At 42.3% G+C, this 15,220-nt stretch overlaps 1 protein-coding gene across 6 annotated transcripts in view; it reads left to right on the top strand.

Moving 5' to 3' along the window:
• pdzd2 (PDZ domain containing 2) overlaps nt 1-15,220 on the top strand; it is a 111,503-nt gene that overhangs the window by 55,789 nt on the left and 40,494 nt on the right. For all 6 annotated transcript variants that reach the window (XR_013293507.1, XM_077561871.1, XM_077561872.1 and 3 more), the window contains 3 exons: nt 8,725-8,876; nt 9,983-10,102; nt 14,103-14,217. Coding sequence is in view for 5 of the 6 variants with exons in the window: in XM_077561871.1 (XP_077417997.1) it covers nt 8,725-8,876; nt 9,983-10,102; nt 14,103-14,217 (387 nt within the window). In the remaining variant the exon portion in view is untranslated. The remainder of the gene's footprint in view (nt 1-8,724; nt 8,877-9,982; nt 10,103-14,102; nt 14,218-15,220) is intronic.

Below are 15,220 nucleotides of genomic sequence, written 5' to 3'. Positions count from 1 at the left end.
ACAACGGTGGGGACAACGGGCTGGTAGAGTACGCCTTGATCTGAGAAACATGGAATGTTGGATGGACACGCAGAGTGGCGGGCAACTTGAGGCGGATGGCGCACGGATTAATTACGCGCTCGATCTCATATGGGCCGATGAATCGCGGAGACAGCTTCTTGGACTCAACCTTCAATGGGAGATTCTTAGTGCTCAGCCAAACCTTTTGGCCTTCCACGTAAAGAGGAGCGGAGGAGCAACGGCGGTCGGCATGTGTTCATAGAGCTCTCCGAAGCACGAACCAGAGCTGTGCAAGCGCGTTACCATGTGCTGGAGCAACGCCGTATGTGGGATGGGACTGCTATCTCCTTCTCTTGGGAGGGAAGGAGAGGAGGTGGGTACCCCAGAGAGCACTGGAAGGGAGACATGCCCAAGGAGGCGTGAGGTAGCGTATTGTGGGCATATTCATTCCTCGTCAATTGGGTACTCCAGGAGGAAGGGTTAGCATGTGACATGCAACGAAGTGCGGTTTCTAGCTGTTGGTTGGTGCGTTCCGTCTGACCATTGGTTTGCGGATGATAACCGGAAGATAGACTTACAGAAATGTCTAGCGCAGAGCAAGAAGACTTCCAGACAAGGGATATAAACTGTGGACCTCTGTCTGAGACTATGTCTAAGGGAATGCCATGGAGACGGAAAACATGTTGTATTAACAGGTTAGCTGTTTCTGTGGTGGAAGGGAGTTTGGCCAGGGCAACGAAGTGGGCGGCCTTAGAAAATCTGTCCACTATGGTAAGTATGACTGTATTACCTCTTGATGGAGGAAGACCAGTGACGAAGTCCAGTGCTATGTGGGACCATGGACGGCTGGGGACTGGTAATGGGTGAAGGTAACCGGAACTGGGCCTGGTAGATGTTTTGTTTCGGGCACATACCGTGCATGCGGTGACGAATGATCGAGTGTCTGTTTTCATAGTCGGCCACCAGAAGCATGGGCGCAGGACGGCTAGGGTTCGGTTGACTCCCGGGTAGCAGGTCAGACGGGAAGCGTGGGCCCATCCAAGTACTTGGGAGTGGACACAATCAGGGACAAATATAGTTCTTTGGGACCTACCTCTGGGGTCGGTTTGTCCGCTCTGTGTATTCTTAACCAATGCTTCAATCTCTGACTCCACTGATCCTACAACACAAACAGGTGGGACGATGGGCTCTGAATCCTCCTTTGTTTTGTGGGTGGAGAACTGGTGGGACAGGGCATCAGGCTTGGTGTTCTTGGGCCCTGGAATATACGACAAAGTGAAATGAAAACGAGCAAAAAAGAGGGCCCACTTAGCTTGTCTTGGATTTAGTCTTCAGGTATTACAGATTTTTGTGGTCCGTCCACACCACAAATGGATGTTTTGCACCCTCCAGCAGATGGCGCCATTCCTCTGCCATTTTCACAGCCAGGAGTTCTTTGTCACCGATGCTGTAATTGCGCTCTGCTGGGGAGAGTTTCCGGAAGAAGAAGGCACATGGATGTACCTTACCGTCCTCAGGTAGCCGTTGGTAGAGCACGGCCCCCACTCCCGCCTCAGATGCGTCCACCTCCACAATGAACTGTCTTGATAGGTCTGGATGAACAAGGACAGGAGAAGACTTGAACTGGTTCTTGAGGTTGCTGAATGCAGTGTCAGCCTTTTCTGACCAGCGGAAAGGGACGGCAATGGAGGTGAGAGCTGTGAGGCGGGCTGCAACACGACTATAGTTCTTAATGAATCGCGGATAGAAATTGGCAAATCCGAGGAAACGCTGCAACTGCTTGCGATCGGTAGGTTTAGGCCACTCTGAGACAGCAGTCACCTTGGCTGGGTCCATATGCAGCTCACGCTTAGCAATGACGTAGCCGAGGAACGTGGTTTTGGGGACATGGAATTCGCACTTTTCGGCCTTGACAAAAAGCCTGTTCTCCAAGAGCCTTTGGAGCACCAGCCGCACATGCCTCACATGGCCGGACAGGGACTGTGACAAAATCAAAATGTTATCGAGGTACACAAACACTAACTTGTCAATCATGTCTCGGAGGACGTCATTGACCAGGGCCTGGAAAACGGCGGGGGCGTTTGTCAACCAAAATGGCATGACCAGGTACTCGTAGTGCCCTAGTGGTTTGTTGAAAGCCGTTTTTCATTCATCACCTTCTCTGATGCGGACAAGGTGATAGGCGTTGCGCAGATCGAGCTTGGAAAAGATACCAGCACCATGGAGAGGTGCGAATGCTGACTCGATCAAGGGGATGGGGTATTTGTTTTTTATTGTTATGTTATTCAGCCCTTGATAGTCTATACAACGTCTTAAGGACTTATCTTTCTTACTTACAAAGAAAAACCCTGCACCAACAGTGGAGGAGGACGGGCGGCTGATACCTGCAGCCAGGGATTCGGTGATGTACTTCTCCATAGCTTCTCTCTCTGGCTGTGAGATGTTGTAGAGTCGTCCTTTTGGGAGAGTGGCTACTGGCAGGAGCTCAATAGCACAGTCATAAGGCTGGTGAGGGGTTGGGCGATGGCACGATCCCTAGAGAAGACTTGTCCAAGGTCATGATAGCATTCAGGTACAGAGGTGAGGTCTGGAAGGTCCGGTTCCTTGACACAACGGGCCGGTGCGATGGCTGACTACAAACAATGGCTATGACAAAAAACACTCCATGCAGTAAGCCTTGGCACCGTCCAGTCAATATCGGGGTTGTGGATTTTTAGCCAGGGTAATCCAAGTACCAAGGGCGACTGAGGGCAATCAAAAACATATAGGCGAATGACTTCACGGTGGTTGCCTGAGAGCTGGAGAGAGACTGGCATTGTCTGCTGTTCTACTCGCGACAGTAACTGACCATTGAGGGCTGTGGTCTTGAAAGGCGTAGCCAATAGGAGAGTCTATATTCCCATTTGCTTGACTAGGCTGCAATCGACAAAATTCTCATCAGCCCCCGCAATCGATTAGCGCAGACAGCACCCTGGACTGGTCGTTGTGGAACAGCGTAGCAGCGAGTTGGAGTCAGCGTGAGGAGGGGCTATGTGTTTGGTTCACCAATACCTCCCCTGTTATTGGTGAGCCTGCCCTTTTGCTGGCCTGATGGGACATGCACGAATAAAGTAACCGCCTTGCCCACAGTACAGGCATAGGCGATTACTATATTTCCGCCTCTTCTCCTCAAATGAAAGTTTAACGCGTCCTGATCGGGTCCGGGTAGGGAGCAGGCGATCCACAGGCGAGATAGCTTTGGCCAGCTGGCAAAGGTACGGCTTCGGCAGGTGCAGGAAATTGTTTGACAGTTAGAGTTGATCTGGCGCTGAAGTCCAAGGCTGGCTTTTGTAGGCTGCTGATTGTGATTACATGCACCTGGCTCCTGCTCCAGCTGTATCTCCTCCACCTCGCCCAGCAGCGTGATTGTCTCATGCACACATACACACAAACAGGGAACAAATGGGCAGGGCTCATAGGGAGGAAGCTGACACTTAGGGATGGACGATTAATCAAATAATTTTCGTGATTTCGATTATGGCTTCTCTCGATCTTTAAAACATAATAATCGAAGAAAAACAATTAATGTGCAGAATGTCACCGTGCTTTTACAAGTTTCCTCTGTTGTGAAAGTACCCTGAATGAACCATGTGGCTTGTAGCAAGCCCGGTGAGATTCAATGTGATTCTGCCCTTTAAGCTGTTTAATGACACCCTAGTTGGAGTTAACTGTAAAACTAAACACACAAGACAACTTACATCCAATGTATATTGACACACAAAACATGCTTCATTTTTAAAACATCGCTGTCTTAGCGCTAATGGTAAAGTAAATGGAGGATCCCATTTAAATGCTAATGGAAAGTTAGCATAGACTTTGGGAGTGTTAGTCCTTCAAAAAATGAATATTCACACACAAATGCTGTGGAAATGCATACCAACAGGTAAGATAACACTACTCAAAGGCACAAATTATTCACAATTTGTCAAAAATGTGTTATTTTAACTCTTTGATTGCCAGACGTTTTCAGAAAAGGGTTGCTGTGGGTGCCAGCCGATTTAAGCATTTTGACTGATCTTTCAAGGTCCACAGAAAATTTTGTGTTTGGACTATGGAAACACACATACTACCAAATGAAAGATTGGACTCTCATCTTTCATCAGAAAAAAAAAGTTTGTTTCTACCTTATTCCGTTTTTCAGTAATCAACAATAGAAAATGGTTAGTTTCACCCAAATGCTCTGTTTTGAAACAAAATACGGAGAAATCAAGCTTTTTGTGAAACGATATTATTTCATGCACTCTAGTGAATTTGACACCTTTTTTTTTCACCTTTTTTGATGCCACAAACACCTAAACAGTGCTTTACTTCTGTAAAACACTACCACCAACAATGAAAAAGTGTTTTTTGATAGCAAAATACGTTTATTTACATTCAACAGTGTAACAATTTGGCAAACTATTTACAAATGTGTGCAACTGTGGTACTATTTAAATTGTGTGGATGTTTCAAATACAGTTTTTCTTTTTGTAACACTCCCCTGTGTGCAAGGGGACGCAGCAGGATTTGCACAACAGATTAGTTTCACTGCGATTGCCCCTTCGCCTGCAGACGCTACACTTTCTTGCCGGACTTTTTTTTCCAGGGAATCGCAAGTATATACTGCAGTGTGTGTTTGGCCATGCTGCCATCAAGTCTACTCTCAGGATCATGATACGGTGACGTTACAGTGGTGTTACGTCTGGCTTCCTCATGTCCTTCAGTTCCTATACCGGGTGGTAGATGTTCTGATCCATCTTATCCACTCCATTCATGGTGGCATCGTAGTCCAGAACCAGTTTCTTCTCTGTGATCAGACTGTACTCACTCCTCCGATGAATATGCATTGTACTCGGGGTACTCTTCGTCGTCCGATTGAACGTCCGCCTGTGCAGAAGTGCTCGCTTGTGCTCCGCGTTTTCCGGCGTTAGAATCGCTAGCCGGTGAGGCTTTATGACGTGATCATAGCCGCCGCGTCAACGCTTCCAACTTCGGCGTCACCATCATCATCATCGTCGTCATCAATGTGCTCTTTAGCATTGGTCGATGCTTTTCGTCTTTGAAAAAAATGCTCAAGCGTGAGCTGCTTGCAACCGGTCGCCATTTTCGCTTTCTCAGCCATTCTCCCCTCAACACTCTAGCTCCGCCTCACGTCTTCTACTGACGCCGACCCAATCTTGTCCAAAGAGAGTCATTGCTGCCATCTAGTGCCCAAAAATAGGCATTATACTAACTAGATCTGCTTGATACTTTCAGCACAGCTGGCCAAGGCTTTCCTCCACCCGTTTCTCAAAAAAAAACATAAACAAAAACATAGTGAACGTCTTTTAACGTCTTTGGCAGTCCTCCGTAGGATTTTACTAAACGTTTTTGGCAGTCAAAAAGTTAATAGAATTCAATCGCAACTTTCTTCTGTTCTCATTGTACAGTATTCTTATTTTATTGTCTTAGTAATTTAATTTCCCGCTGTTCTTTTAAGTCATATTTAAAGCTGAGTTTTCAAGGATTCACAGATTTTCCTTTCCTCAAATTTCAAGGATCTAAATATCCAAGGACTTTTTTTTTTGTTATACCAATACACATTTCCACATTACAAAGCACAAAATACAATCCCTGATGTCCCAGGTTAGCCCGCTAACTCCCCAGACTTGTGAAAATAACAAGGTAAAAAGAGGGTAATGTAATGCTTAAGTTTGAAAATGCAGAATGAAAATGCAAGAGGCTTTAATTTCATATAATATTTACAAGGTTATCTTCTACTTGACAAAAAAAAAATAGTGTCCAAGTATAAAGCATTCAACGTAAAGGGATGAATGGGCATAAGGCTATGATCATAGTCTTGAGTATTTGAGTTGTAGTAGCTGAAAAAATATTAAGTTTTAAAATCAATGAATAGTCATTTTATTAATCGGGATTTCAATCTCAGTCAAAATAACCGTGATTATTATTTTCCCCTTAATCGCCTAGCCCTAAGGCCACTATAATGTTTTTGTTGTAAAGGGGAAGTCTACCCCCAAATTTTCTTTACCGTAATATGTTGTATCATGCATGTGCCCCCACTAGTCTAAACACGACGTTCTAATTAATATTGCATTTGTGGAATATGAGTTAAGCAACAAAATCCACACGTTGTTATCCATCTCAGGGAGCGGTCATTTTGCCACTTGCTGTCGAATGAAAATGACAGTTGCTCAGGGCTCAGGTAAAGCCTAATTATGGCTCACCTGTTTACTGAAGCTGAGCCGTGATTGGTTGTTACCTGAGCCCTAAGCAACTGTGTTGTCATTTTCAGTTGACAGCAGGTGGCAAAATGGCCGCCCCCTTGAGTTGGATAAAATCTGGTGGATTTTGCTGCTTAATTCATATTCAACAAACACAATATTAATCAGAATACCGTGCTTAGAATACTGGGACTACATAAAACATATTATTGTAAAGAAAGTGTTTGTGTTGACAGCTCCTTAAAGGATCCCTAGCGCCATCTAGTGGTGAACTAAGAATTCATTCATAAAAAAAAAAAAAAACATTGTTTATGTCAATAGTATGCAAAAAAAAAAAAAAGTTGTATCCCTTTTTTTCTTTTTTAAGGGGACAGCAACGTGAAAAATCTACTTTTTGGAGCTTTTAGCCATGTTGAAATGCTAATTCCTCACCAACAACATCTCCATAGTGGTGTTTTCCTCCATTCGCCCTTGTATAAGAAATTCTAGGTCATTCTGCGCTCCAAGCACCACCCCCTCCCAACCTGAGAAAACGAGCTGTTGGCACTGTTTGACGTCATTTGGTGCGACCCCATAGCCTCTGTGGACTAAACGCAATGAATTGAATGAATTCAAAGCAATCAATTATCCTTCAGATTTGCTATGACAAACTGCAATGACAATTGTCTGTCTTAAAATCCAAGAAAGGGTTCTGGATGATACTTGTGTAAACTACAAGTAAAACTTTTTGCGCTGTTGGAATTGCATGGATGGTCTAGTGATTAGCACGCTTGCCTTGTGTGCAGCCTTTTTTCCCCTGTTCTTTTCTTTCTTTCTCTCCTCTTCTCCCCTCCTCCGCTACGATTTCTTGCGGCAACGAGCCGTTTAGTTTCAAATGTTTATTGAAGAATTGAACGTCCATCCAATTACCACATGTAAAGAAGACACGGTTGTACTACAACGGCTGGCCACACAGTGCTCACACAACTCCTTGGCAGCAGGCGGCTCGGACAAGAGGGGCGAGGCGGGGTTTTACTGAACCGGGCGTTTAATAGCCAGCAAAATACCTAATATTTCATAAAAAATTACATCGCCATGGTGTCAAAGGTAAAATTGAACCATTATATGCATACAAGGCTGAAAATTCCGTGGTGTAATCCCTTTAATATATAATTGTAGGTCTAGTAATCACTCATTATATTACATGACTGTAGTCTCACCTTACTAGAGCTGCCATGTTTATCCGCCATCTGTCATGTCTGGGAAGATCTGATTTTGGTTGAGGGTCCCGATTGGTCCTGAGTGGGTTCCTGCCCTTCCGCGGGTTGACCAATCCGGGCCTTCAGCCACTTGTGCCTGGCCCCAGGTGTGACTAGTTACCTAATTAGTGTGGGTGTATTTAGTTCCCGGGTGGTGATCAGTCGGTGTGGGATCATTGCCGCTTGTCACGGTCACCCCCCGGAGTCTTGTCTGTCACTTTGATTTTGTATCTTTTCAGTTTGTTGTTTAGTTAGCATTAACCAGTACCCTGGTTAGTGTTTTCTGTAAAATAAAGCACGCCAGTCTCGCCCGCACTCCTGCTGTGGTTCTCCTGCCTCCCTGCATTTTGGGTCCTCCACCCCACACGCCGACAGACACCACGCCGCTCCGTGACCACACCGTAACATCTTCCTGCTACGGATGCCCAAAGGACAAGTTCGTGAATGTAGTTAGTCTGGGTGGTGCTTGCATCGAGTGTCAGACCCAATGGGTCAACCGCCGCTTACCTTCTACATCTGGGGCCTGCATGTGGTCATCACTGACACCCGTGATTCGGGCTCTTGCAAGTTTGGCTCCGACTAACTCCCGCTAGCCGCTCTTGTTAGCTGCTCTGGCTAATTCCGGTTCGCTCTGTCTTTTGCCGTCGCTTGCCGGGCTGCACAATAGCTGCCAAATCACCTTCGCTCGCCGAGATGCTCATTTGCTCACACAAAATAAGAAATGTGGTCTCTCTGAGCCACCAGAGTGTGTGTGTGCTCCTGCGTGCTTCTAAATGCTATTCTTTGACCACTAAATGATGCTAAGGACTGCACACTAGGTCTTTAACCATGTTGACAACACTCATTATAACAGAGTAACGCAAATAGTTATTTTTGATTATGTATTTCTTTGTTTCATTCTAATTCCCAAATCAGTTTTTGGCAAGTTATTTCCGAAATGTTACACATTTTTTCTTCCTGTCATTTGAAATTGATTATTTACTGGACAAGAGCCGTCTTGTATAACACTGTAACATGTTTGAACTTATTTAATTAATTTCTTATGAAGTAAATCCATGAATAAAAATGCAAAATTACTGCCTACTTTATGGTATACAAGTTGGTGTATCGTTTTTGTTGGTTCTTCTGTTAGGTGTGTTGCACAGAAAGACTTAACTGTACTTAACTCTCTCAGAAAAAAGAAAAGAAAAAGTTAACTGTACACAGCTACTCACAGACATTGAGCTCAGTATTATTTCCTGCCATAGGAGGTAGCAGTCGCTTGGAGTCAGTTGGTGAAGATGATGAGTTGTTTCTGGGGAATGGTGTAAGCCGCTGTGATTCTGTGGAGAAGACTTCAAAGCCAGGCAGACGTAAACACTCCTTACCACAACAGCTAGATACTTCTGGAGATAGACAGGTTAGTGACTCATAAAACTCCCTTCACATTGGTATTTGGCATGCTGGAGGTCCAGACTTTTATTCCTGCTTGTAGCACAGGCTACCCGTTGCGCGAAGGAACAAGAATGAAGTCAACACTGACCACTGTGACCAGCATTGGTGCGCCAAGATGCTAAAATTGTAATCTCGTGATCGCAGTATGCATGACGTCACTCCTTGCAGGAGCTGCATCGTTGAGTGGATAAGCCAAGACTTTCTCCATTTTATTGCAGAGAAGACACAAGTGTCCTGCCCTAAAACTGAAAGGTCAAAACTCAGCGCTCAACTTGATTCCATGTCATTAACAGCCTCAAATCCAAAAAAATAAAAATCTTGGTGTATTTATTGACCGTTCAGTTTCACTGCTCCTTAACTGTGAAACAAACTTTCAGAACACCCGAGATCTGCTCAAACGGTCGATATATTTAAATCTGACCTTAAAACTTTATTGTTCACGTTTTATTTTTCATAAAGAAACAACATATTTGTTATCACCATCTTGCCTTAATCATGTTCAAAATCACAAATTAATCTCTATATTTTGACATTTTACTGTTTTGTTTCAGTCTCATGTCTAAATGGGTTACTTTGGACGGTCGAGTTATGATAACTAAAAGTATAATTTCTTATGTAAATTATTATTTATTATTTGATAATTATGAATATGCATTATTAGTGTAATAATATAATTATTGTGATTCAACCTAATGAAAATTGTGTTTTTCTTTAGGTTTAATCACAGTGTCACTTCAAAGCCTTTTTAAAATGTTATCCTGGCTATCATGACAGTGACTCAGAGCTGCACACTAATTGCTATGTTAAGGAGAGACAAAAAAAAAACCTGAAACAGTAAATACAGCAGCGTGAGTGATACCCAAACAAATGCCATAGTTAATTCATGATAATACATACATTGGAATGGATCAATAACTGCAAGTAACTGTAGAAATGTAAAATGGGTCAAATATATGAAAAGATAGAAAATACATTAACGCCAGTGTGTGTTAAGTATAGGAAGTTGCCGCTGACGAGTTATGGCAATTTAACTATTTTTCCATTTGGTTGTTATATCCCTTTCCCTTTCAGGAATATCAGATCATTAAGAAATCAGCACGTTCCTTGAGCACCATTCAAGTGGAATCACCATGGCGACTTGCACAGCCATCCATTATCTCCAGCATAGTACTGATGAAAGGCCAGGGAAAGGTGGGTGCACTCTTGATTAAAGCGTGTCAAATGTATTTGAAATTTATATTCTCAGCAACAAATAAGTACTTGCTGCTTCAAATTGTATCTGCTTATCAGAGCCTTTGTTTACTAACCAAGCACAAGCTTAATAATGCTCCCCACTATTTTAGTCACATTTTTGTCATTTTAGTCCATGCTGCAATAACAGCACAAGCTTCCACTTTTATCACGATTCTGCAAGCATGGAGGTCTCAGAGAAAGTGGGCGTGCATTTAGTCCGCATATACACGTGGGTCCGCGCCTGATGACATCATAGAGTGAGCACCTGCTCGTTTTCTCGGGTTGGGAGGGACTGGTGCTTGGAGAGCAGACTGACCTAGAATTTCTCATCGAGGGGTGAATGGAGGAAAACACCACTTTGGTGATGTTTTTTGTGAGGAATTAGCATTTTAACATGGCTAAAACCTCCAAAAAGTAGCTTTTTCATGTTACTGTCCTTTTAAATATAATCATAAGCAGTCATTAATGAGGCATCGTGGAGTTTGGCACTTTATTACTCGCGACTGCCACCTCTGGCATAAAGTGTAAATCTCGTGCCTGGTGCATGTGTGAGTACGTGCGCTTGAATAAATTCTTCATTTTTTCAGTTTTCTTGGAATCTGAGCTCCCCGCGGCGCTTGTGACGATTAAGAGTTACAAAAATGGATGGATGGATGGAATCTGAGCTGGATTTTGGGCAGTGTTCGAAATCGGCCTTTTCGTGTTTTTTTTTGTCTGTTTTTCTCAGTTTCCATCCTAAGGCGTATGCTAGCTAACACAACAATACATGTTTGTTCGCTCCAAACACTACCAAATCTAAATATAAATTTGATATTATTGACATTGATGCCACAGTGATGACCCAGTCAATGAAACTGCAAGATTTGTGTACAGCGTTCCCTCACTATAACACGGTTCACTTTTCGCGGCCTCGTTGTATCGCGGATTTTTTTAGTGCAATTTTGCATGCATTTTTTTCCCCAATGATGCACTTATTTTATAAATTGTATTTATGGTTTGAACGTTGAGAATGTTTAAACAAGAGAGAAATGTGAGAAAATGTAAACACCTTGATGAGAAAAGTGTATAAACTGTGTGGTGAGGGGTTTTAGAGCCATAAAACATTTATAACAAATCTAAATCATACAGCTAACTTATTTGCCGATTACATTTATTGCAGGTATTTTTTTGGAACCTAACCCCAGCGGAAAACGAGGGAACACTGTACAGCAGCATTATCAGGACAAATCCTCCATACCGATACCTAAGGTTTTTTTTTTCTCAACATGAAAAAGCTGTCCTGCCATTGGTTCAGAGCATTCAAGGGCCAATAGAATATCTTAGCTCAGCATGCAGTGAACATGTCAGTGAATGTCGTGCATGAGCAAGACACAAGATGCTGCATCCAAAGTCTTATATTAGCGTCAGAATTAATGGTATCGGTATGTTATTTGTTAGTACTCACCAATACCGATACCACTGTTTTAATGCAGTATCGGGGCCTCTGCCAATACCAGTATCGGTATCGGAACAACAGTAGATGAAAGTCGATTCATGTTGAGTAGAAATGATGGCCGTCAACGATGTTGGAGCACGCTATGCATCAGCCACTGTTGTCACGAGGAGAGCTTTTGGTGGTGGTGGTGTTACAGTGTGGGAAGGTGTGTCTAGTTGGTACAGAACTGCCCTACACTTTGTGAATGGTACAGTGACAAGCCAATACTACCTGAATAACATCATTAATTCCGTGATTGTGCCACTACATGAACAACACGGGCCTAATTTCATCTTCATGGACGACAATGCTCCAGCCCATGGAGGTGGCATCATCGGGGAACGGCTGTTGGAGACTTGTGTACCTCTAATGGAATGGCCTGCACTTTCTCCAGACCTGAATCCTATTGAAAACCTGTGGGATCAGCTGAGTCGCCGTGTAGAGACTGGAAACTCTGCACCCCAGAACCTCAATGACCTTAGGGCTGCCCTTCAAGAAGAGTGAGATGGCATGCCTCAGCAGACAATGGGTCGACTTGTGAACAACATGAGACGTCGTTGTCAAGCTGTAATTGATGCTCAAGTGCACATGACGAGTTATTGAGACATTGACATTTTTTGTTGTGGTGTGCCCACCATTGTTGTTAACTTTTCTTTCAATTAATTGCTTGAGCTGAGGAAATCACCAGTGCATCCTTCCACTTAAATGTCCTGCTTTCATATCACTGTAGCGTGAACTTTTGACATTTTCCTTAAATTTCACCTGAAAGCCAAATATGACAAACTTTTTGTGAGTAGTGTATGTCGTGTTCTGTTACTTTGAATGCTGCTATTTACGAGTTTATTGACACAACACCATTTGTGTTTGCGACTTTCTGTCAATCACAGCCATACAAAAAAAGCACACTTGCGCTATGAATACTATGGAATTAAATAAATACAAAAACAAATAAACATATTCAACCTTCTCGGGTTGCACACTTTTTTTTTTTTTTAGGTTTGAAGTCAGACAATATAAAAAAAGGAAAAGGACAATCTAGAATAAACACTTTTGGTTGTTACGTATTTACGTAACCTTTATTTATCCAAAACGTTTTGTTTTGCTTTACGGAAGAGGCGTGGGCCTCCCACACAGAACTTCGTGTGACTTTTGTCATTTGCCCATGTACGCCCCTGGGGCGACTCCCTGAATAAGCACCGCGGGCAACCTCCTCGCACCAATCAAAGGCTCGCTTTCCCCACCACCACACTTTACCGAACTTCTACACATCAGCCGGGGCAATCGTTGGGAAAGTACTCCTGAATCCTGGTGCTTGATTTCACCTGTATCTCATAATGTCTTTTTCATCAAAGTGAGATGTGAATACACTTGGACTGATAAACGCTAATTTTATCACTGCTCTCCATTGAAAATCCTACGCTTGCAGTCGCTAACCTGGCAGAATGGCTGCATTTAGTAGTGCTGTCAGGCGATTACAAAATTTAATCTAATTAGCCATTTTTAATTAATTAATCTAATTAATTGATTTTAATCTCACATCTGCTAAACGTCCCCAAATAAAGAATTTGAATTCAAGGACATTACAAAATTGTAGTGCATGACTAATCAATTGAGTGCACCAAGAAGAGAAGATTTGAAATCCACATTTGTATTGTATGAATGAAATTCAAAAGAAAAAGTTTAAGCACATCAACAAATCAATTAGGCCAGGCATTATTTTTAAAAATAATCTAAACTTCCACAAGCTGAGGTTCGGTGTATGGATGGCATGAGATGAACTGATAATAGCTGTGGTGGAAAAGTTAGAGTTAGAGGTTAGAAGGAGAGGTTAACAAAAATCAAAGCTACAATATCTGGGTCATAACAACTCAAACCCAAAAGAAAAACTGGGGCTACAGTATCAACTCCTCAAATCAAAAGCTCACCCCAAACTAAGGTTACTGGATCTTTTTTTTGTTTATTTATTTATTTATTTATTTTTTCTGGAGAGCTCAGTATTTGGATCTGACAACAGACAACTAACTATTTGAGTTGCTCAGACAAACAAGCTTGTTTACATTTTTTTGAGTGAAGGTTGCCCTCTTCTTTTGTATGATGTTAGTTACAAGTGAAAAGCGAAGTAAGGCTGGAGCTGCTTCTGTGATACAATTTTATTTTTATTTTTTTACAAAAGGTACAAATCAATGCGTTCTTGTTAATAGTCCTGTCTTGGTTCTTTTTATAAATAAACTTGCCGTTTAAAGGTCTACGTAAGTTTGCCTCGCTCTCCTGTGCCGCACTCAACTGTCTGTTGTTGTCACTCTGCTCATAGTGGCGCGCCACTGTAGAGTCTTTGGCAACAGGGAAGTCAAGTGGTGTGGCAGGGGATTTGGTAAACTGCCACCCCTTGTCATCCCATAAAACCACAGTCATTAAAGTCCAATTGCTATGTGTATGTGTTTACTATTTATAGTTGTAATTATCTTTGCTATCTAAATTTCCTAGGGTCTAGGATTCAGCATTGTTGGTGGCCAGGATTCAGCTCGTGGTCAAATGGGAATTTTTGTGAAGACCATTTTCTCTCATGGTGCTGCAGCTGCTGATGGACGCCTAAAAGAGGGTAGCCTTTTGCTGTTCTATATATAATATTCTTTTAACATACACTACAGTTCAAAAGTTTGGGGTCACCCAGGCAATTGTATGTTTCTTGGCAATTTCTCGCATGGAATAATAGACTGTGCTAACATTATTGCACAAAGGTTTTCTAATATCCAACCATTAGCCTTTTGACGCATTGAGCAAACACTTTGTGACTTAAGAACACTGGCATGGTATTTGCTAGAAATTGGTAGTTTGTTTTAATTAAAACTATTTTTCCTGTTTCAGCATCAAGCCATTGCAATCATGAATCCCTCATTAACTGTAAATGCAATGGTTTAGGACTTTAGGAAAAATAGGTGCACACTCCCATATCTCTGATAAACTAAAATGCTGTAATGAACTTGCTTATACCAGGATCAGACTACAAGACAAATTTGGTGTCTCAGAACGGCACTATGAATGCTGCCATAAAATCATGCCGTGTCTCGGTCAGAACACTGGCAACACTACATGACAGACAGTATAATACAATATCACCGTATCCCGTCTTTTATTATCATTGGGCTAATCAAGCTGTCAGGTGGAGGCGGGACTGGAAAATGTGTCAACGCTACTGTATACACACGTACACACACATATATATATATATATATATATATATATATATATATATATATATATATATATATATCCCAAAAACATCAACTAGACTTTTCGTTTTAGCATCATAGGACTTCTTCCCTTGCCAAATGATTGTGGATTTATGTCAAGCGCTATATAGATCTGATGCATTATTAATATGATTATTGTTATAATCATAATAATAATAATAATAATTATTATTATTATTATTACACTACAAGGAGTTTTATTGTTACCAAATAAATTTGTCAGGCCTAATCAGAAAAACGTTTGCAAATCAGGCCAGTAATGGGGACTCATATTTTGCCTGATCCAGAGGGAAGGATGCAGTTAGCTTCAAACACACAGAGAGCAATTCTTTTATTAAATCATTTTATTAT

Source organism: Vanacampus margaritifer, chromosome 3 (assembly GCF_051991255.1).
Source record: "Vanacampus margaritifer isolate UIUO_Vmar chromosome 3, RoL_Vmar_1.0, whole genome shotgun sequence".
NCBI classification, from domain to species: Eukaryota; Metazoa; Chordata; class Actinopteri; order Syngnathiformes; family Syngnathidae; genus Vanacampus; species Vanacampus margaritifer.
Note: the sequence above shows the minus strand (reverse complement) of the source record. Positions and strands in the feature narration are given on the sequence as shown.